At 32.1% G+C, this 24529-nt stretch overlaps 1 protein-coding gene across 2 annotated transcripts in view; it reads right to left on the bottom strand.

Moving 5' to 3' along the window:
* Positions 1-1880: 1880 nt before the first annotated feature.
* LOC126879485 (AP-1 complex subunit beta-1) overlaps positions 1881-24529 on the bottom strand; it is a 59360-nt gene continuing 36711 nt past the window's right edge. For both annotated transcript variants that reach the window (XM_050642525.1, XM_050642524.1), the window contains exons 11-13: positions 20608-20817; positions 9426-9725; positions 1881-2303 (exon numbers count right to left, since the gene is read on the bottom strand). In XM_050642525.1, the coding sequence (XP_050498482.1) occupies positions 2037-2303; positions 9426-9725; positions 20608-20817 (777 nt within the window). In that variant the 3' untranslated portion in view covers positions 1881-2036. The remainder of the gene's footprint in view (positions 2304-9425; positions 9726-20607; positions 20818-24529) is intronic.

The raw sequence follows: 24529 nt of genomic DNA, 5'->3' as shown, positions 1-24529 counted from the left end.
ATGTATGTATTTCAACCTAATCCAAATATATAATTACAATATGATTATAATAAAAACTACTTACAAAATTAGAATGAGTTTTCCTTGTCCAAAATAGTCCAAAAGTCCAAAAATATAGGTATATGAAAACTATTTAAAAAGGCAGTATAACTATTAACTAACTTTTGTTTGTTGTTTCTTTTCACACAAATTTTAAAACGCAACAACCATAAATAATCTAACTACAGCTATGCCACAGCCGCCATATTGAATAATTTTTGACATGTCATTTGAACATCCACTCAGAAAAAAGTTATAATGCGCATGCGCCGGGATCATAGGTTTTAACATATAAAAATTCACCCTCATATCGCCGGTAAAGAAGTATAACTTCAAAAAAAATTCAATCCAATATATTGAAACATAAGCCATTGGTGACAAATTTTGACAGGCAGCTCACAAAAATATGGATTTTGCGGTGGACATCAGAACTCGTCACAGGATCATACGAAACAAAAAATTCAAAAATATTTAATTAGCTTTTGAGTTTCACGAGGTAACAACGTCGAAATTTTTTTATTTTTAATGATTTTTTAATTTTTGGTATCACTCAGAAGTCAAAAATACGAAATTTTTAAAATTTTGTGAAAGTCAACAGATTTATTATTGTTGAACAAAAAATATCTCGACGTTGTTTCCTCATGAAGTGTCTAAAGAAAATCTATGCAAAATGTCAGGTAGATCGGTCAAGTAGTTTTTCAATTACAATGTCCACCGCATTTGAAAAAGCAGTTTTGAGAAAAATGCGTTTAAAGTTTTGACAACTGCATCTTCATTTTCTTATTTATCTGCCAAATTGTAAAGTGATGCACATTGGAATATGTTTTTTGAGTCGCGGAGTAATCTACAAAAGAGAAGGCGAACAGTTGTTTAACTTTTCTCACGACGTTCAAGCGTGTTGGCGCGAAGTCGCGGCAAAACGAGTCGAAGGTAGGGATATTCAACACGTTGTATCTCTGGTAATTTTACTCCGATCAATAGTATGCACTTTTATTATTTGAAATTATAAAAAAAATTAAATATTTCAAACCCTACCCCCCCCCCTTAAAAATAGTCACACAGCCTTCTGCAATAGAAAATTTTAAAGGTAATTGACTTCTCTTTCTACTAAATGTGCCATTGCGTATACCTAAAGCTACGTAGAAAAAAATTACAGAACAATGTTTGAGAAGTAACAAGGAAAATTTGCCAAAATCGCTGTGAGTAGCGAACTTTGAAAAATCATATTTTGGAAACTATAAATCACAAAGACTTCTACCAAACGTCATTTCAAAGAGGAAGGATGGTAGTTTTTTTCTATGAAGCAATACCTATACCTATATACCCGGAGAAAAAAGTTATGGGGCAAAAAACGAAATTGCTATCTTTCGTGTTTTTTTCTTGCTTTTCTTTTGAATATGTTTTTGTAAACAAAAATATTTTTGACTTTAAAAGGTGATGTTTCGATAATAGTCAATTTAACCTAGAACAATTTTTCTGTAGACGTGTTTGTACCAAAAGTGCATAGAACTCACCCTAATTCGCCCTGTGCCTAGGGACTAATTCACCCCTTTCTCAAAAACGCACCCATTTTAATGGTAGCACTCCGCGGGTTTTTCATATTTAGAGGTCCATTAACTATATGAAACAATAAAACCCCGTTAACGTTGTAGTTCCTTTCTAAAATACATAATCAATAGCCTATCATGATTTCCAAAGTTTATACATTGTAAATTATGATTCGGGAGTGCTTCCAGTGGCATTTAACGTGTCGGTTTGTTTATTTCTACTGCATCTTGATTGTAAATTTAGTATATAAGGTAAGTATAGTTAAAGGAAATGGGTTAATAAAAATCTTTGCATAACGTACATATTATATTTAATATAATTTACATTTAAAGTTCATTATATCTTAACTTATCACTGAAATACAGTACCATTAATTGGAATGATATTATACGAGTAAAGGATAAAATAATTTGTAAAATGTATAATTCTAAATATTGTCTAGGAAGAATCTAATTCTTCAAAATTGAATCATAAGCTTGGAAAACGTAAGGTGCGACTTCTACAGATCTAGATTTCAAACTAAGTGTAGCTGTGGTTAATCCCGGTTGAAGTTTCAGTTCGAGTAAAACCCAGATATTATTCGTCAGCTTCAGTGATTGGTATAACATGTCTTGGCCTTCCACATTGCGTTTGGCTATGGTAAAGATGTTATTCAGTGTCATTTTGCTAGAAACTCCATCTGTGTTTCCTTTGACATCATTAACAGTGTATTGGACCTAAATTGAACAAAAAAAAGTATTTTAATCTTATGTAATGACGAGATAATTTTCCTAAACTCGAGAAGGGCATTTTTACAAGGTTCAAATAATATATTTGTGGCAGTTGGCAACAAAAGTACTTAGGAAATACCAAAATCTTAGCGAATTGATTTGTCTGCACTTAAGCAAATGAAGCACATTTTTTTAAAGTAGGTATATTTTGCAACCTACTAGATACTAGATTTTGTATTAACCACCGATATACGAGAGGATATTCTCTTTACTCCGTCTGTGACAGCAAGTTCTATCTGATGAGCTAATAATAGCGAAACACTCTCACACAACGGCAGGTGGACGAGGTGTGAATATTTCTTTCTAAAGTCGCAATTATATAAATATCAGGCGCCATATAGTGTCCTTTAAAGAAAGGGGCAGATAAAATCAAGCTAGTAGATTGCTAATACTTGGAAACACATTATTGACCGATTTTGACAAAACTAATTAAACACCAGATTATTATAATCTATTATACGGCTAGATTAAATAAGATGCAAGACAATGCGTCTCCTTGCCTAAAACTGATGATCTCCGAAGAACAATCCGTCAAATGGCCTTGGGACTTTCATCTCTGATTCCTTGTTCAACGTGTTTTTGTTTAGTAGTTCAACCAATGTTCTATGTCAAACGCCTTTATGGCGCCCAACCTTTTCATAGAAGCATTAGTCCTCTATCGATTTTCTTTATAAAAGAAAATTAAATTTTCACGCAGATTTTCCTAGGAAACTCCATAGTTTTCACATATTTCTCTCCCTGATTTCATCTTTCAGTACTCTCAAAGGCATAAGGGATAAAATTATGGTGGAACTTCGTCGAAAATTCGATGTTTGATGAAAGTTACATGTAGACCAGGGCGGATCTGTAAAAATATTAGTACATTTGGACGTTGAGAGGTGACTCAAATTTTTTTGCAGAAATTGCTTGAAAAAAACTCGAATAATAATATTTCAGTTATCCTCCCTCTCAAAAAGGTCCGGAACATTGTTTAAATAATCAAAATGTCAAAAAATGAAGGAAAAATTCGATTTTTTTCTTCGTTTTATAATTATAACTTTAAAAGTATTCATTTCCGAGAAAAGTTGTACTGACATAAAAGTTGCATAATTAAATTTCCTACAATATAGAATTGGTTATAAATTTAAAAAATAGTCACCCTTGTTGCAAAATAGCAATAATTGCGAAAAAACTATACAAAAACAAGTATTCGCATTTTACGTTTTTTCAACCGTTTATGCTAAACTTAGAACCTTCATATTTCACTCAGAAAAACTTTATGATACAGTAAAACAATACTGTTAATTTCATTAAGATCGGTTCAATTGATTTTGCAAAATAAATTTTGCAATCCAGCTTTCGCAAAAAAAATTCGTTTTTTCAAAATGTTACAGGACTGAAAATAAAGCAGATAGCAAGTTGAATTTTTTTTTGCGTATAGAAGTGTACTGTACCTTTTATTTGCAATTTGCAAAATTAAAATCGATTAACTGCCACGGCGTCAGGAATTTTTTTAAATAAACATTAATTATTGGTGCTACGCGCAGGACAGCGGATAGTTTGCTCTGATTGGGCATTTCAATGACCTTTAATAATGATTGATACATTTTACTTTTTATTACATTTCGATATAAATAAATAAATTTGTTTATTGCAAAATAAAAACACATACTTTATCCTTTAAAATAACACTTTTTTTAGCAAAAACTTTCTTTGTTCATATATTTTAACTTGAGAATAAAAGTTTATTATTTTTAAACATACGAAATTGTTTAAACAATATTTCACAAACAATAATAAAATTAGTTTGATTTTTGTGGAATTCAAATATTAAAAAAGAACAAAATATAGAGTAAGAAAATAATATATTAGATAAAGATTAGAAGAAATTTTGGTGGAAATTAACTTGTGTGAATCGAACACCGCTGTCCTGCGCGTAGCACCAAAAATTAATGTTTATTTAAAAAATTTCCTGACGCCGTGGTAATTATTCGATTTTAATTTTACACATTACAAATGAAGGTACAGTACACTTCTATAAGCAAAAAAAATTCAACTTACTATCTGCTGTATTTTCAGTCCTGCAACATTTTTAAAAAATGAATTTTTTTTTGCGAAAGCTGGATTGCAAAATTTATTTTGCAAAATGTATTAAACCGATCTTAATGAAATTTACAGTGTTGTTTTAATATATCATAAAGTTTTTCTGGGTAAAATATGAAGGTCCTAAATGTAGCATAAATGGTTGAAAAACGTAAAATGCAAATACTTGTTTTTGTATGGTTTTTTTTCGCAAGTATTGCTATTTTGCAACAAGGGTGACTATTTTTTAAATTTTTAACCAATTCTATATTGTAGGAAATTTAATTACGCAACTTTTATGTCAGTAAAACTTTTCTCAGAAATGAACAGTTTTAAAGTTATAATCAAAAAACCAATAAAAAATCGAATTTTTTCCTTCATATTTTGACAGTTTGATTATTTAAACAATGTTCCGGACCATTTTGAGTGGGAGGATAACTCACATATTATTATTTGAGTTATTTTCAAGCAATTTCTGCAAAAAAATTTGAGTCACCTCTCAACGTCCATCTCAAAACAGATGAGCCCTGGACTAATGCTAAATATATTGTTTTTGTACAATAATAAGTTTCATATTATGGGACATGTATCGGCACATAAAAATTATAGCACCAACGAACTGATAATAAAAAATAAACAAAATGGCAATGCTACCTACAAACACTCCATGGTTTAACTTAATAAGTATACGGGTTGTTCAAATTAGCAAAATACAACTACGAATACAGGGTTGTATTCTTACCATAGTCTAAAACATATCTGGATTGACGACACTCACAAAAAAAAACAGAAAAATATTCAGTATTACATCATTTAATTCGAGTTTATGAATGCTTTTAGGTGTTTGTGATCATTTATTTGTATTTAAAATATTATGTAATATATAAATTAAGTTTTAGTGTAAATACACTGCTGTGCAAAAAATCGATCCACTAAAAATTTGGTCAATTTTGATGTTTTGAATTTCCTAAACCTGTTGTCCGATTTAAGTGATTTTTTACCACGTTATAGCCTTATCCATTGACAATATCGATGTAATAATATTGTTGCTAGACAGTTAAACTGTCATTGTATACCGGGTGTACGAATCAAACTGTGTTTTTTTTCTCAAAGTTCGCATCACCCTGTGGACTATTCTAGCATTTATAAAATACTGAAATTAAAACCCAACTATAGCCTCAGGTTTTCTTAACATTTTGTCTTTCGATTCATTCGCTTATGTTGAATAATAAAAAAGTTACATACTTTAACAACTGGCCATGTTCATCATCAGTTCAGGGTGTTTTTAAATAAGTGCGATAAACTTTAAGGGGTAATTTTACATGAGAAAATAATAACAATTTGCTTTATAATCATATGTCCGCAAACGCTTCGTTTCCGAGATACGGGATGTTCAATTTTTTTTACAAACTGACGATTTATTTATTGCTTTAAAACCAATTAAGATATGCAAATGAAATTTGGTGGGTTTTAAGACGTAGTTATTGCACATTTTTTGACATACAATTAAGAATTTTAAATTCGCCATTGGGTGCGTACGGGTAATATTATCGGCCATAATACCCGTTTGCGCGCCACTGGTGAATATTAAATTCTTAATTGTATGTCAAAAAATGTGCAATAACTACGTCTTAAACCCCACCAAATTTGATTTGCACATCTCAACTGGTTTTAAAGCAAGAAGTAAATCATCAGTTTGTAAAAAAAATTGAACATCCCGTATCTCGGAAACAAGCGTTTGCGGAGATATGATTATAAAGCAAATTGTCATTATTTTCTCATGTACCCCTTAAAGTTTTGCGCAAATATTTTAGAAACACCCTGTACTGATGACGAACATGGCCGGTTGTTAAAGTACCTAACTTTTTTATTATCCAACATAAGGGAATGAATCGAAAGACAAAATGTTAAGAAAACCTGAGGCTATAGTTGGGTTTTAATTTCAGTATTTTATAAATGCCAGAATAATCCACAGGGTGATGCGAACTGTGAGAAAAAAACACAGTTTGATTAGTACATCCGGTATACAATGATAGTTTGACTGTCTAGTAACAATATTATTACAGGAATATTGTCAATGAATAAGGCTATAACGTGGTAAAAAATCACTTAAATCGGACAACAGGTTTAGGAAATTCGAAACATCAAAAATTACCAAATTTTTAGTGGATCGATTTTTTTGCACCGCAGTGTAGTTTAGTATAAATAAATTAAAAAATAAGTGTAGATGAATTAAAATAAAAACTAAATAAATTAAATGTTATATTCATTGCAATATCTAATAGTCTAACAATAATATATCATATATCATCATCTCTGATCTATACCAAATGAAATTGACGAAACCATCCATAAACTCAAATGTACTAAATAATTGAAAAATTTGAAGTTCAAAGGGTACCCCCCGTTAAGATAGGCAAAATGCCCTCACTCCCAGAATTTAATTTTATTAATTTTTTTACGTTCTATGCAACTAAAAAACGAGATAACGCGGATTTTTAGCTCGCCACCCCCTTACCCCTCCCCCCACAGCCAAAAACGTAGATTTTTAGATTTAATTTTTTTTAGTTGGGTTGCAATTGATTTAAAAATTTCAAAAAATTCACACGTGTAGCTGAGGCTTTTACAAAACACGTCCATTTTTTATAGACCCATAGGTCGAGTGTACATAACCTCAAATTTTTTTTTAACTTTTTTAAAACCTATAACTTTTTTTTGAGGGGGCTGCAGGTCCAATTTTTTTTGTATTTTGTGTATTTTATCAAAAGCTATCTCCCTGATTTTTTTCAGATTTTTTCGTCAGGTGCGCCATCTTGAAAAATCACGAAAACTGTTTTTTTAGGGGGTTTTTGGGGATTTTCTCCATTTTATAGACTGCAACATAGATCAACTCAAGGTTTTATTAATAGATTATGTATAATTTTAAATAACTCAGTATATTAGGATATTCAAAAATTGGGCGAAACACTTTTAAACCCCCCAAAAACCATGTTTTTTTTAAGTTTTGTAAGGATTTTTGCGGGTCTAATTATATTTTTTGTGGTCGATACAGCCTGAATATTTTTTTTTTATTTTTTTACGTTCTATATGATTTTAAAAAATTAGGACTCACCGCAATTTTAGCCCACTTCCCCTATTCCCCCTCCCCCACAGCCAAAAATGTCAATTTTTAGATTTTTTTTAAGTTGGTTTGCAATTACAAATGTTATTCTGAAGCTATTTCTTTGTAGCATTTTTGTAATTAACTATTCTAAATGGTCATTTTTTAGTTAAATTGTGGCTTATTTCACATTTAGACTAATTAATAATTATTAAATTATAAATTACAAAAAATTCACACGCACAAGCTGAGGCTTTTACAGATCATCTATTTTTATGGACCCGAAGGTCGAGTGTACATATTATAACCTCTTTTTTTGTTTTTTAATAGGTACCTACGTATATTTTTTTTTGTGATGGCTGCATGTCTATTTTTTTGTGTTTTGAAAACTGTAAAGAACACTTTACAGTTCTAAAGTCTTCATCGCTGTCTTCGTCTATTACAGGTATAACATCTGTATTGTCAAAGAGTTTTGTAAGATATTCTGCTGGCTTGATGATTTGTGTAAAATATCTTCCATGCGATAAATATTATATTATGACAGCTACATGCGAACAACAGCCTATGGTTATGTTGCCGTTTCTGCAACTCACATCTACAACAGTATCTATCGTTTAATGTTTTCCAAACCATCTTCGTTTGGCTCATAATGCGAATAGTCCATGCTGCATGCTTGTCCCCATTAGGTAAATTATTCTGATTAATTTTTTGCACAAACTTACTCAAAAACAGGTGCTTATAACAAATCCACAAGGTGCCAGGCAGTACCGCGGTCGGAAAATTGTTTAAACAATTTTTTAAACGAATTCAAAAAATCAATTTTTTCACTTAGAACAAATTTGTTTTAGATTCTCTGGATCAACCTGAGCAAAAAAGGTATCTTGTGATTTTTCTATAAAATTGACTGTTGTCGAGTTACATGCAATTTAAAACTTGAAAAACGCGAAAATGGCAATTTGCAAGGCTTAATAACTCGATTAAAAATTATTATGAAAGTCATAAAGTGACCAACTCAAAGTTTATATGTATTGGTTATAAAATGTTATATGTATTGTACACTCGACGAAGCCTCATAAAATACTTAAATTAATTGCAACTTAACTAAACAAAAAAAAAATAGAAAAACTGACGTTTTTGTGGGGGCAGGGGAGGGGGTGGTGGGCTAAAAATTCGATTAGTCTTATTTTTGAATCACATATAACGTAAAAAAATGAAAAAAAAATATTCAGGCTGTATCGATCTCAAAAAATATCATTAAGCCCGCAAAAATCCTTACATAAGTTAAAAAAACATGGCTTTTGGGGGGTTTAAAAGTGTTTTGCCCAATTTTTGATAATCCTAAAATAGTTATTTCAAATTATACATAATCTATTAAAAAAACCTTCAGTTGATCTATGTTGCAGTCTATAAAATGGAGAAAATCCCTAAAAACCCCCTAAAAATACAGTTTTCCTGATTTTTCAAGATGGCGCACCTGACGGAAAAATCTGAAAAAAATCAGAGAGATAGCTTTTGATAAAATACACAAAATGCAAAAAAACTGGACCTGCAGCCCCCTCCAAAAAAAAGTTATAGGTTTTAAAAAAGTTAGAAAAAAATTTGAGGTTATGTACACTCGACCTACGGGTCCATAAAAATAGACATGTTTTTTAAAAGCCTCAGCTATACGTGTGAATTTTTTTAAATTTTTAAATCAATTGCAACCAACTAAAAAAAATTAAATCTAAAAATCTACGTTTTTGGCTGTGGGGGGAGGGGTAAGGGGGGTGGCGAGCTAAAAATCCGCGTTATCTCATTGTTTAGTTGCATAGAACGTAAAAAAAATAATAAAATTGAATTCTGGGAGTGAGGGCATTTTGCCTATCTTAACGGGGGGTACCCTTTAACAGAATACATCCAAAAATTACCTCATTAGCTGCCGGAATGTCTCTCCAAGTGGTAAGGAACACCCTCTTATCCAAAGTACCGTCTTCGGTGAACAGAATCTGAATGGGAATTTGGCAGGCGTAATAGAAGATATCGACGTTGTTTTTGATGGCCACTTGGAGAGTGGTGAGTGGATCCATACGTTGGACTGGTCCGGTAGTAGCCAACGCTAAATTGTATTCCAAGCTCTGTCCGGGCTGGAGCGCAGGCACGGTGAGTGGTGAGCCGGGAACTATGCCGAAGCTGTTTTTGTTGAATTGGATAGCGAATGCAGACATCGCCTGAAAGTTTAGAAACAGACAATGCAAAATAATAGTACTCTGGGCAAATTAGCAAAATACAAGGAATAGTATATTACTTTATGAGGCGGAGAAGCATGACTTTTCTTGACGCGCCCGATATTACGCGCCGAACGAAGTGAGGCGCGTAATAGAGCGCAAGGCAAGAAAAGTCGCTTCTTTGCCGAATAAAGTATACTATTTTTTCTTCAAACGTAGCAATTTTCAACCATAAATAGTACAATTCATAATAAGTATGCATCACTGCGGCCTGAAAATTTCACAGAAAAATGATTTTTTATCAAGTACCAAAATGGAAAGTGTTACCGAAGCGTCATGGGAATACATTCGATCAGCGCAGTAGCCCAAAAAGTAGCTAGTTATTTAAATTTAAACGATGCAAGCGCATACACGGGTCACTCTTTACGATGAACTTCAGCAACACTTTTAATTGATGGAGGCGGAAATCTAGAATGCCTCAAACGACATGGGGGCTGGAAATCAAGCACGGTTGCCGAAGGATATATAGAGGATTCAATAAGAAATAAGAACGATAATGCTCAAAAAATTTTAAACCCTCATGATTCGCCAACATCGGGAATGATTGCTGAAAGTTGTGCTCGACCATCAGTATCATCAACAATTACCAATGCGTATCAAGAGTCGGGAACATTTTTGCACGGTTTCAATTTTGAAAATGCCTCATTAACTAATTGTACTTTTAATATTACTATAAATAAAAATGATATTTAATTGTTGTTAATGACATTTGTATTGTTGCTTCTTCTTCTTCTTGTAGTTTCATGGCCTCCACCTCTTAGGTACTTGGCCAGTCCTCGTATTTAGACTAACTGGAAGGGAATCCTCTTTTCAAAGGGTCTGGATTTTTCCATATTCCCTTCTTTAAATTCATTGTGATATGATTTTCAAATAACTATTTTTATTTTATATTTTAATTTGAAATATTGTTAAAAATTGATTGATCTTTCTTAAGGTTTGGTCATTAATATTATGTAAGAGATTTTGTATTGAAATAGGGGTTGGACTTCCTATATTAACTAGTTCCTGATACAGGTCAAATTGATTTGTTTTGTTAATTGGGCATTCAAGTAACATATGAGTTATACTTCCTATCTGTCCACATTCACAAAAAGGAGTATCACTACAATTAATTTTAAACAAATGGTCTGGTGTGTGACAATGGCCCGTTCGCATTCTAATAATAGATGTTAAGTGCCTTCGATCCACAAATGTGAATTTGTGGAACCAAGGGTTTATAGAAAAATCACTTTGGCATTGTTGATACCATTTCCCTTTAGTTTTAAACTGCTTTGTCCATTCAACTTTAAACTCGTTTACAATTTTTTGTTTAATAAAAGGCAAAAAGTCAAATTTATCTATTTTAATGTCTGCAGGAACTTTTAAAGTCCTGCCTATATTTGCCAATTTATCAGCCTCTGTATTCCCCTTTACTCCAGTATGGCCTGGAATCCAAGCTAAGATTATATTAAATCCTGCTTCCATTGACTCAATAATAAGTCTTTTAGTTAGGTTTACAATATGGTTGTTTGTCCCCCAGGTGGTGTTATGTAATTTTTGGATAGCACTTTTAGCATCTGAAAAAATTATTGCTTCTTTAATATTTTTTTCAATACAAACAGATACTGCCTTGTTAATTGCAATAATTTCTGCAGTGCATATTTGAGTGTGCTCATGTAATCTGGATGCATAGTTATAATTGATTGAAGGTATGTGTACCCCAAAACCTACTGTCCTCGACTCGGGATCTAAAGAACCATCTGTAAATACCCATGTATAATTTCCATATGAAGCTGAAAATTCATTAAGAAATTCCTGATGAGTATAGATTTCCATTTTTTTGTGGGTTGAGAAAATTGTCTGAAATGTTCCCGTAAGATAATTCAGTTCGATCTGAAAGCAGGATTTAATATTCTCTTTATATAGATTAATGAGGTATTTGTCAAAATTATTTTTGATTTCAATCAAATATGGTGGCTCTTGTGATTTCCAAAATCCTATTTTATAATTTACTTTGGTTCCCAACTCTGACAGGATTTCGTTCAGTGGATTTTTCAGATCAGCTAGGATTTTCAGATAGAACTTAGCGCACAGTATTTTCCTTCTTGCATCTAATGAAATTTCTCCACTTTCTGCTAGCAAAGCATTAGTGGGGGTAGATCTCATACAGCCCGTGATGATTCGTAAAGCTTTAAACTGAATTTTATCTAATATTAAGAGTGGGGACTTACTACAGGGTTTTAATATTGCACATGAATAATCCAAATGGGGTCTTACGATTCCTTTATAAATTAATGAGACTGTATGGGGGTTTGCTCCCCACCAGGTTCCACATATTGCCCTCATTATATTCAAACCTTTTTGAGCTTGTGTTTCGATACGTTTAATATTTTCAATCCAGTTAAGTCGATTATTGAATATTGTCCCTAAATATTTAATTGATTCTCTAATAGGAATTATCTCTCCCTCTATTTTTAACGGAATATTATTGGTGATGTTTTTCTTTTTGTTAAAGATTACTGCAGAGGATTTACCATGGGACAAGGGTAGTTTATTTTCTGTTAACCATTGAGTTATGTGAGTAAGACATATATTAGTTAATCTTATAAGATTATTTATATCTTCACCAACTGTTATGAGGGCTAGATCATCTGCATATTGAATTAGCCTGAAATTAGATGGAATAATGTCATGTAGCGCTTTGGTATATATGTTGAATAGTAGTGGGCTCAGGGGCGATCCCTGAGCCAGCCCTTTATCAGTGATGTTGGGTCCAATTATTTGGTATTCCCTATCTCGGATATAAACATTTCTGTTATTTAAGAATTCAAAAATTAGGTTATTATATGTATATGGTATTTTTAAATCCGCCATTTTTCTATATAAAAGGTAGATATCTATATTATCATAAGCAGCTTTTAGATCAAGGAAGACCGTTAAAACCGCTTTTCTCTCAGTAAAAGCATTAAGTACTATGTGGGAAAGCGCTACATGCGCATTACTACATCCACTTTCTTTGCGAAAGCCCAGCTGATAGCTGGGCAAAATACTATTATGCTCTACGAACCATTCTATTCTATTTTTAATTATGTTTTCTAGAATTTTACCTACACATGACGTTAAGGCGATTGGTCGGTAACTTTCTGGACTGTTTGGACATTTAGTAGGTTTTAGGAAAGGTAATATTAGTGTTTGTTTCCACTGCCATGGTATCTTACTTGTTTTTAATATATTATTGAAAATTTTTATCAAATGGGATTCTGCTATTGTGGGTATGTTTTTTAACATCGAATATGATACCTTATCCATACCAGTGGCCTTATCTTTTTTTGAGTATATTATATTAGTGTACTCAGTGTAGGTTATTTCCTCAACAGTTTCATTGCTAGGGCTCAGAAGTTTAAACCAGGGATCTACATTGCATGAAGTTAAATTATTTAGAATTTTTATCGAGGTTTCGTTATTGGGAAAAGTTACATGGCTATTAGAAAAATGAGTTTTAAATTTTTTAATTGTGCTCCAAATTTTTTTAACTGGAGTTTCCCTCGTAAGTGATCCACAAAATCGTCTAAAACTAGATTTTTTTTTAATTTGTAATTGTTTTTTAACGAAAGCTTTAATTCTATTACAGTTTATGTAATTTTCCACGGTTTGGTTATCTACATAGGTTTTGATTGCTTTTCGTCTATTGTTTATTAACTCATCGCATTCGTTGTCCCACCATGGTGCCCCCTTAGTTTTATCTCTAACTGTTATGTAAGGGATATTATCTTCTGCACTAGAATTGACAATATTAAGCCATTCATTATAATCCACGTCATGTCGATCAGACAGCTTAGTTTCTATAGTGCCCATGTATTTTGGCCAATTTGCTTTTTTGAAATTTCTTCTGGTACCTAATATGCTGCCTCCATTTGAGGATTGTGTTTGGATAATTTCACATATAGTTGGGAAATGGTCACTTTGTCCACTATCTGGGTGTACCCACCAATGACACTTAGATGCTAAATCTTGAGTTACTATGGTAAGATCAACTGCTGATGGATTCTGCCCTGGTTGTACCATTCTGGTGGAGGTACCATCATTCATTATAACTAATTGTTCTTCATCAACGAATTCCATTATTATTTTCCCATTATGGTTGTTACCAGCACATCCCCATACCTGATCATGTGCATTTAAGTCTCCCATGATTATATAAGGTTTGTGAAAATCTTTTTTAATATTATTCCATGTCGATTGTTTTATTTGCTGACCTGAAGGGTTGTAGATATTAATTATATTTAGGTCAAATTTTGGTAAGTTTATACCTATCACCTGCATATTTGATGTTCTGTCAGAGTTGCTCACTCGTATACTAGTGTGTTCAAAACTATCTTTAATTAGGATCATAATGCCACCATATCCATCATATCTATCTTCCCTGTATATGAAATAGTTTTTTATATTTAATATATACGTGTTATTTGTCCATGTTTCATTTAATAAGATTACATCTGGTTTAAGTTCTTTAATGAAGATTTTTAAATTATCATAATTTGGTTTAATACTTCTAATGTTCCACTGCATGAGAGTGAAACAGCCTTGCATTTGGAATTTTTTATTTTTATTTTGATCCATAAAATGATGGGGGTGATGAGTTAATATCTAAATAGCCTGTGTCAAACGTAGGTGAGCCTATGCTTTTAAAATTACAAATTTGTGCAATAAAATTGAGAACATGTTCTCTGTCTGAATTATTTAATTTACTAGCCATATTCATAATATCTTGAAGGGACTGAGAGCTTTCTCTGAAAACGTTTTCAAAGGTTTGTTTATTGGTTTTATTAAAATTTGGTGAATTTGGGGTACTATATGCCATGGAGGAAGTGGATGGCAACCTACCATTGGGGTTTAATATATTCTCGTTGTGTAGATCTTTATCGTATGTCCCATTATCTTGTGCTCGCCTTTTATTTCCTTTAAGTGTGACACTATAAGTGCTGGATTTTTGTTGATTACTGACGTGTGTCGTTCGTCTAGAGTTTAATGGGATACTTTGTGGTTCCAGGTTTTTAGTGCCTTGAAAGGCAGGGAAATCACTCGGATGGTTAATGAAATTATTATTTTTTGTTTTTGGAATTTTTTCAGAAGCCTCAAAAAAAGATAGATTTTCTAAAGACATCATCTCTCTAATTTTTTTTTGTCTCATAAATTCGGGACATTGATGGCTTGTGCTATTATGCTCAATACTGTTACAGTGAACACATTTCATAACACACGTTTCATTTGGTTCATGTATTTTAGTACAATTAATGCATTTACTATTTTTTGTTTTGCACAGATTTTTGGTGTGCCCGTAATTTAAGCAGTTATAACACTGTATCACTGGCATTATATATGGCAAGACTCTATGTTCTATACCGCAGATCAATACTCCCCTCGGTAAAGTAGTCCCTGTAAAGGTATAACAAACAGTTCCAGTTGGGAGAAGTGTAACCACCTCCTCACTTTGGCTGCCCTGTTGAGATATCTCATCCATTTTTTGCTTAATTCTTCTATTAAAACGTTTGACATGAATAATTTTACAATTTTTTGTATTGGGTTCTGAGTATTTCAACAGGGTATCCTCTGTGAAGTCTCTATTGATAAATTTTACAATACCTTTACAGGTTACATTCTTATTAGGGATGAACAAGTCATATCCTTTATCTTTTAACGTATTTGAATCCAAAAAATCATTTGCCGCTTTTCTGTTTTTAAATTCCACACTAATTCTATTTATCCCCTTTTTATGAGTTTTAAAGATTTCGTTTAATTTTAGATCATAGATTTCTCTAGCTATGGCCAAATAGTTATATTTCCCGATATTCAAATTTTCATTATTGGATTCTATATAGACTTCAAACGGACCTTTATCATAAATATCATATCTAGATGGGATGTTATTTAAATTTATACTTTCTTTTTTATCAGTAACAATTATTTGTTTTTTGTTATTTCTTAAATTATTATTATTACTTAGATTGCCTATATAACTCGTATTTGTAGTCATTGGAACATCAAAGTTATCATTTTTTTCGACTAAATTTAAATCTGGGGGCTTATCACCCCCAGACGTGTCCCCCATTTTTAAAACTAGTTTGCTTTATTTATTTAATTTTTTTTAATTATTCTATTAAAGTGTTTTAATTTAGGCTATTAGAATTATAATTTATAAAAGATTTTATTAAAATACCTGACTTTCAAAAGCCGACAGCAATTCAAATTTTGACACACTACCTTGTCAAAAAATCAATCAAACTTTAAATTCCAAATTATTAGCTATTTTTATCCAAATTTTCTCAGAATTAACTTCGGAATATAGTTCTTGCAGCTACGTGACAAAAATTATTGCAGTATTACTTTTTCTGTCTCAACTAAACGGCTTTTTCAGAGAACTCTGATATAAGTATATCATTCAACTTTGACTAACTCTTTACAATCTACAAAATTGTATCGTATTGTTGCTTTGTGACATGTTTCATATTGTTGCCATGACAACATTTTTCCCTCCGCCCGCGCCGTAAAGAAATGGGAAAAAAACTGCTGCCGGCGGAGACATCAAACTTTGACAGGATCAAGTTAGATAAGTAATGTCATCATTATTTGACGTTTGAAGAAAAAAGTTATTTACCAGCAATTTTATTACTGGAATCGAATCTTATGATTGTATATATTAATAATATAGGTATGCAAAGTCTGCAGATAGTGTGCTACTTTTTTTATAAACAAAATGGCGCCCGAAAATCGTGTTTTTTTTTCAATTTTTGCTCTATAACTCCAAAGAATTTAACTTTACACCAAAAATACCCAAATAAAAATTCACCGTAATTAAATTCTGCATAGAGACGTGTTTTTCCCGATTTACTTCGACGAAAATTTTCCCCGGAAAATGCGGGGTTTTCCAACAAAATCTTTAATTTTCAACTAAAATTTTAGATAAGTAATTGTTTATTCATAATTAAATAACTTGGTAATATAAAAGCTCTTTTCGTATAGATTATAATTCCAGAAGCCGATAGAAATTGAATGAACAGTTTAGCAACAATTGAATTGTTAATTAAAAATTTACGGTCTTTAAAAACTTTTTTTAGATAAACTTACAAATATTCTCATTTGGAAGCCGTATAATTATTTAAACAATATTTATTTAAACAAATTAAAATTTTTTGTTATATAAATAAATTAATTTATTATAACAAAACAAAAGCAACTTTGACATTTAACAATACGTTAGTTAGATCGCTCTACTCGAGTTACTTGGGAAAAAAAAAGAATGAAGAAAATTGCTCCATGGGAAGCCGAGAAAATGCATTTTTTTAACGTATACCGATTTTGAACTTTGAGATTACATTTTCTCCAACCTAATTTTTGATTAGAATTTTGCTATTTTTGGCAATTTTTACTCGTAATATCGATAGTTTTTATTATAATAATATATGCTATGAGTATTTTAAAGATATGAAAATTGGTGTGGAGAAAGAGGACAAAAATAAAAAGGTGATGGTTCGAAAACTGTGATTTTATTGTTTATATCTTTGCCGTAAATGCCGGTCAACTTTGACCGGTTGTATCTCAGGAACCACTCATCACAATTAAACGTTTTTCCTTTTAAAAGAAGCGTCCTGCCGCTTTTTTTCCAATACCGTTTTCATGATTTAATTTAATTTAATAATTCCCGAGATATTCTATTTGTTTATAAATTGTTTATAATTTTAAAATATTCCTGAGACCTCTTAAATAGTCCAATTTCAATTATGTTAAGTACATTAGATAGGTACAGTGTCTTTTTATACAAAAATCATAGTTATTCTTTTGTATCATAATTAATATAGCGACCGTAAATTTTTAATTAATAATTCAATTGTTGCTAAACTGTTCATTCAATTTCCCTCGGCTTCTGTAATTACAATCTATACGAAAAGAGCTTTTATCCTACCAAGTTATTTAATTATTGATAAACAATTACTGATCTAAAATTTTAGTTGAAAATTAAAGATTTCGTTGGAAAAACAGCATTTTCCGGGGAGAGCTTTCGTCGAAGTAAATCGGGAAAAACATGTCTCTATTCAGAATTTAATTACGGTGAATTTTTATTTGGGTGTTTTTGGTGTAAAGTTAAAATCTTTGGAGTTATAGAGCAAAAATTGAAAAAACACGATTTTCGGGCGCCATTTTGTTTATAAAAAAAGTAGCACACTATCTGCGGTCTTTGCATACCTATATTGTTAATATATACAATCATAAGATTCGATTCCAGCAATAAAATTGCTGGTAAATAACTTTTCCCAAAAATGGCCTATTCTCCGATAATTTAATCTGCCCAGACTATACTTCAATATTTTAGATTATATAATAAATTATAAAATCTGGGATAAAATTAAAGTATCAAATAAGAAAAGTAAGTTTAAGCACTATAAAGATCGCATCTACATAAATAATGATCTCAAAATGACATAAAAAGAAAACGAAATACAAAACGAAATAGTTAAAATAGCAAAAGAGGAAAAAAATTAAGGAAAACAGACAAAAATAGGCCATAAGAAAATGATTGTGAACGGGAAGGAATAGATACGGGTTGAAGAAAGGTAGCAATTCAAAGAAAATCTTTTGGCATCACAACCCTGAATGAGTCTTTGCATGTCTGGCTATGTCCTTCCATTCATATCTCTCTTGTGTCCTCATATTCAATGTCTTCAGGGCGGCTTCCACATCAACCAACCATCTCGTTCTGGACCTTACTTTTCTTCGGCTTCTATTGTAACTTTTATTTGCTGCCTTTGCATCTTCTTGTCTCTGTACATGTCCCAGGTTTGACAATCTTTGACTTTTCACAAATCTTCACAAATTAAAAGAAAATACCACAGTAAAATAGCCGAAAAACTAGTAGAAGAAAAGCTAATGAAGAGGTATGAAATAAAAAGGCAAGAAAAAGGAATACGACCATGCAAAATGGAAAATTAAGCACAAAAGAAAGGCATGGAATGTAAGAAGCACTTATGAGCCGGGAACTTTAAGAAACGTAGGTCAAATAATGGAAAAATATACAATAGATATCCTTGCCCTATACGAAACGAAACAACTGGGAAATTAAATTATACAAATAGGCAAGAACACCCTGTTTAATAGTGGGGAAATCAAGAGATATAAGGGGGAAGTAGTAGCAGTTGTAGATTTTCAGCAATATCAGATAAAAGATGTTAATTGAGAGTAAGGAGAGAGTATGGAAAAATAAGTATCATTAACGTACACGCGTTCACTGAAGATTAGAGAAAGATTTTGAAACCAACACAGGGTTCTACGAAAAGCTAAGCACTCATAAGAATTATACAAATATGCGATATAAAAATAACAATTGGAGACGTGAATGTGAAAGTCGTAAAAGAGGAAATATATAGAAGAATAACAGGAGGACAAAGTTTGCATAAGGAATCAAATGGTTGCATAATAGACAAGGCGACAACGGCGGGTTCTTTGGAGAAAATATTCCCATGAGATTTTTTTGTATAATCACATTCGTGAGACATTCCAGAATAAGATTCAAGAAGTCGCCCACGCGAAAAGTGGTCCAAATTTTTTTTAAACAAATTGCAAAAATCAATATTTTTGGCCGGAACAAATTTTTTTGGGTTTTTGGACCATTCTGGATAAAAAAGGTCTCTTATAATTTTTCTTTAAAGTTAATGGTTTTCGAGGTAAAAGCATTTTAAAATTGAAAAAAACAAAAAATAGCGATTTTTAAGGCTTAATAACTCGGTTAAAAGTTATTACTATAAAAGTCAGAAAGTAACTAAATCAAAGTTTAAAGCCCCCCCCCCCCTACAAGATCCTGAAGAAATTTTTGTCATTATTTGATTACTAAGCTGTAAGTAAAAATAATGAGCGCCATGCACGTATTAGGCGGCCGTCCACGATGAGTGCGAAAGAGATGCCATTCGGGCAGTACAATGGCGAATCTCACTCGCACTCACATTTACAGCCGCGCCAATACGATCTTACCACTCATTATTAATAATTAAAAATAACAGCTTAGTAATACATTAATGACACAAATTTCTTCAGGATCATGAAGGGAGGCTTTAAATTTGATTTAGTCACTTTCTGACTTTCATAATAATCATTTTTAACCGAGTTATTAAGTCTTAAAAATGGCCATTTTCGCGTTTTTCAAATTTTAAATTGCTTATAACTTGAACACTATCAACTTTAGAGAAAAATTATAAGAGAACTTTTCTGTCCGGAATGGTCCGAAAAATCTAAAAAAAAATTCTCCGGGTCGAAAATATTGATTTTTGCAATTTGATTAAAAAAAATTGTTAAAAAAATTGGACCACTTTTCGCGTGGGCGACTTCTTGAACCTTATTGTGGGGTGTCTCACGAATGTGATTATGCAAAAAAATCTTATGGGAATATTTTTTCCAACGAACCCGCCGTTTTCGCTTTGTCTATAAGGAATTGTAAAAAGTTAATCGAATTTAATTACGATTACATTACTAATTCAAGATAACATGAAGTAAACAGACTAGGACTAGAGGAAGAAATAATGGCTGATCACATTATACGGATGCACGAGAACCGAAATGTTAAGGAAGGAGCGAGAAATGGGGAGGTTGCAGAAGAGGACGTCTAAAGGAGAAATAGTTGGATGCAGTAAAGCAAGACTTATCAGAAGTAGGCGTGTGAGATTGGACAGAAAAAGCAAAGGACCGCAACAAATGGAAGGACATAACCAAACTTTTGGAAGCTGGGGGTCTTACAAGGAAAACGAAATAAGGAATTAAAAATATTTACGGTAGAATATATAAAATTACTTAAAAATTTTACCTGCATGGCTTTGTTGGTGAACGTCAAATCCATTGACATCTGTCCGGCTCTTCTTGAAAACGCCCCATGTATTTCCAATCCTTTTCCTTTTTCAGCCGGTAACCATATAGTTTTGGGTGGGGTATACATGGTTGGAGCAGTTGGTATTCCAAAAATGTCACCAAGAAGTCCCGTAGATGTAGGAGGTGCGGGAGTGGTACCAATATCCAACTGTATAAATATTAAACACGTATTTATAGTACGTTCTTTAAGGGTAAAATATTGCAAAACCTCTAAATTTTAAAGAACCGCTTGGATTGACATGAAATTTGGCATACACATAGCTAACAAGTTGAAGAAAAAAAGTGATATTGTGCCGATGTGTGCTTTTGCCCTGGGGGTGGTTTTCACCTACTCTTGGGGGTGAAAAATATACGACCAAAGTAAGTCCGGAAATGGATAAACTGACTAATTGTAAGTAACTTTTGTTTTATAGAGTTTTTCAGTAAGTCAATATTTTTCGAGTTATTTGACAGTGAATATGTTCATTTTTTCAACAAAATAACCACGCTTTTAGACGGTTTTTCGCAAATAACTCAAATAGTAAGTATTTTGTCGAAAAAACATTCTTAGCAAAAATATAGCCTGTAAAAAATTTAAAAAATCACGTTTCTACACCTAGTAGAAGCAGAGTTATATATAATGAAAAATAGGTTCATATTCGTCAAATTCTAAATGGAATACTTTAACGTGAAATAACCAAAAATGAAGCAAATTTCGGGGAAAACTCATTACAACTTATTTAAAGTGTTTAAAAAAAGCTTCATTTTTGTTTTATAAAAAAAAATTAGCATCAAAAGTAAACAAGTTACGCTCAAAATAAAAAAGTTAGTCCCTTTTTTTGGTAAAAAAATCGGGAAAATCACCTCCTAATTAGTATCTCAAATGAACTTAATCGTTACGACTTCACAAGTTTCTGGACTCGTTTATGTATTGTTTATATGATTTGTAAGTTTCATCGGTTCAAAGTCCTTTGGCTAATTGGCTTAGTTAAAGTGCCATAAAACAAAACACACAAAGTTCTTATTTTTGAAAGGGCTGTAGTTAAAAGGGGTTGAACGAGTCACTGATCACGAATGTATGCAAATTTAGAAACACCAAATCTTAATAAATTTTTGTCTTACAGAAAAACAAAAGAATACAGGATATTCAGAAAAGTAATGCTGACTTTTTTGTTTTTTAAGATTTTTGGTATCTCTAACAATTTTTAAGTTATTTTGAAAAAAAAGCATATTTTTCAAAATTAAAATTTTTGAAAATTTTAATTTCAAACCAAATTTTTTCAAAAATAAGCACTTTGAATCGATGAAACTTACAGATCATATAAACACAACATAAGTAAAATAATTTGTGGAGCGGTAACGACTAATTTCATTTAAGTTGCTAATTAGGGGGTTGCTCTTCCCGATTTTTTTTTTGCCAAAACAAAAGGTAACTTGCTTAAATTTGATGCTAGAAACTTTTTATAAAAACAGAAATAAATCTTGTTTTAAACACTTTAAAAAAGTTATAATGGGTTTCCCCCAAAAAGTGCTTAATTTTTTGGATATTTCACGTCGAAATATTCTATTTGAAATTTGGCGAATATGAACCTATTTTTCATTGGCTATCACTCTGGTTCTACGAGATCCAGAGACCTCACGCGTACACCATTTCTTTTACTTTTTTACGGGCTATATTTTTACTAAGAACGTTTTTTCGGCAAAATACTTACTTTTTGAATTATTTGCGAAAAACCGTCTAAGAAATGTGGTTATTTTGTTGAAAAATGAACATATTGACTCGAAAATAACTCGAAAAGTGTTGATTTGGCGAAAAAGCTCTATAGAACAAAAGTTACTTAAAATTTCCGGACTTATTTTGGACATATATTTTTTCATTCCCCACAGGGGGTGAAAGTCACCCCCAGGGCAAAAGCACACATCGGCACAATATCACTTTTTTCTTTGACATGTAAGCTATGCGTATGCCAAATTTCATGTCAATTCAAGCGGTTCTTTAAAATATAGAGCAAAAACCGTGAAAGAATGTACTATGTATTAACAAAATTGATTTGCAATCAATAATGTCTATAATAGACTGTTTAATAAGTTTTGCTGTTCTATAAACACAATTTTATGGTTTGATGAAATACATTTTGTTATTAAGTATAGTCTCCCTCAACATCAAAACACTTATTCCAATGAGATGTCAATTTATGAATTCCATCTCTGAATTGAGAATCTGGAATCTGCAAAATACTCTTCCACGGCTATTAATAATCTCATCATTTGATGAAAAACGCTTCCGACGAATGAATTTTTTAGGTATTGGAAGTCCCTAGGGGCCAAATCTGGTGGATACGGTGGTTGCTTCAACAATTTTAGCTTTAATTGAAGGATTTTAACTATTGTCAAAATTCTCATATAACACGGTGCATTGTCCTGATGAAAAAAGATTTTCTTTCTTCTGCACAGCGGGTCTCTTTCACGAATTTTTCTTTCAGCTGGTCTGGAAGGTACCAATAATATTCAAAATTTATTGCTTTACCAGTTCGCAAGTAATTCACAAACAAATTCGTTTCGAATCATAAAAAACTGATTCTAACACCTTCTTAGACGATTCTTGGACACGACTTCATTTCGGAGCCGAACAACGAGGTTCACACCACTTTTTACCCTCTTGTTTTGATTCAGGATTATGGTAATGGACCAAAAACTCATCCATAGTGATGAATCGAAGCACAAAATCTACTTTATCCTTTCGAAAACGATCTAAATGTTGCTGAGAAAGTCGCATTCGAATGTGTTTTTGATCCATTGTTAGCAACTGCGGCACTTATTGTGAACACAGTTTTCTGAAACACAATATTTCAATCAAAATATTGTTTATACTGCTCAGTGAGAGGCCTAGGGCCTCTAGTAGTTTTTAGTAGAACTCTAGGGCTTCTTCTAAATCTCTTTCAATCACTCGACGATTTTCCAATACGATATCCTGTATTTTTCCTACGATTTCTGGTTTTGTTGCTGTTTTTGGACCACCTTGACCGTCTTCAAGGCTTGTACGACCACATTTGAAATCAGTAACCCTACTTTCTACTGTACTAATTGAATGCTAAGAGTCCTTATACATTTTGAACATTCATTCGCTTATAAATTTCTTTTAAACGTTCCAAAAATAAAAATTCAATCACTATACAATACTCGATTTTTCCATTGTAAAAAAATACTGTGACACGTCGAGACTAAATGCCTTGCAAACCAAGAATGAATTTACAGATTGATATGAAACTTCACATACGTTCATATGAAAAGTGTACCAACATACAGTGGCGGTTTCTCCATAAGTGCACATGTGCACGTGAACCCCCAAAATTATTTTCACACCAACATTCATATACGTAATATTTATCATTCTATAAATAACATTTTAATCTAACTATACAGTAATTGAAATTCGAAATAACAGATCCAAGGAGTTTGTAAGTATCTAATAGGTAACATTTAATTATTTTTATTCTATTGCAAAGGAGAAAGTTCACGGATGCGAGGCCTTAGACAGAACCCCGCGTTCACCGCTCTCACAGTGGTTCCTATACCAATGACTTTTCAGACGACAAAATACAACTCACCACCCACCCCGCTACCCGCTATAGCCCACAAGTTTAGATGGCCACAGGATCACAAGTTGGATGTGACCTTATGGCATGATCTTGGGTGTTTTCAACGTGCAAGGCATACGTATGTCTAAATTTTGCTTTCATGAAGTTCGAATTTCGGAACTATATTAAGAATGGAAGGATTTGTGGACGTAAATGTTAGCGTGGAATATTTAAAATCAATTAAATTTTCTTCATTATATTTAGAAGAAAAATTAAAAATGCCGAAACCAAATTTGTTAATTA

The sequence above is a fragment of the Diabrotica virgifera genome, chromosome 2 (assembly GCF_917563875.1).
Source record: "Diabrotica virgifera virgifera chromosome 2, PGI_DIABVI_V3a".
Taxonomy (NCBI): Eukaryota; Metazoa; Arthropoda; class Insecta; order Coleoptera; family Chrysomelidae; genus Diabrotica; species Diabrotica virgifera.
Note: the sequence above shows the minus strand (reverse complement) of the source record. Positions and strands in the feature narration are given on the sequence as shown.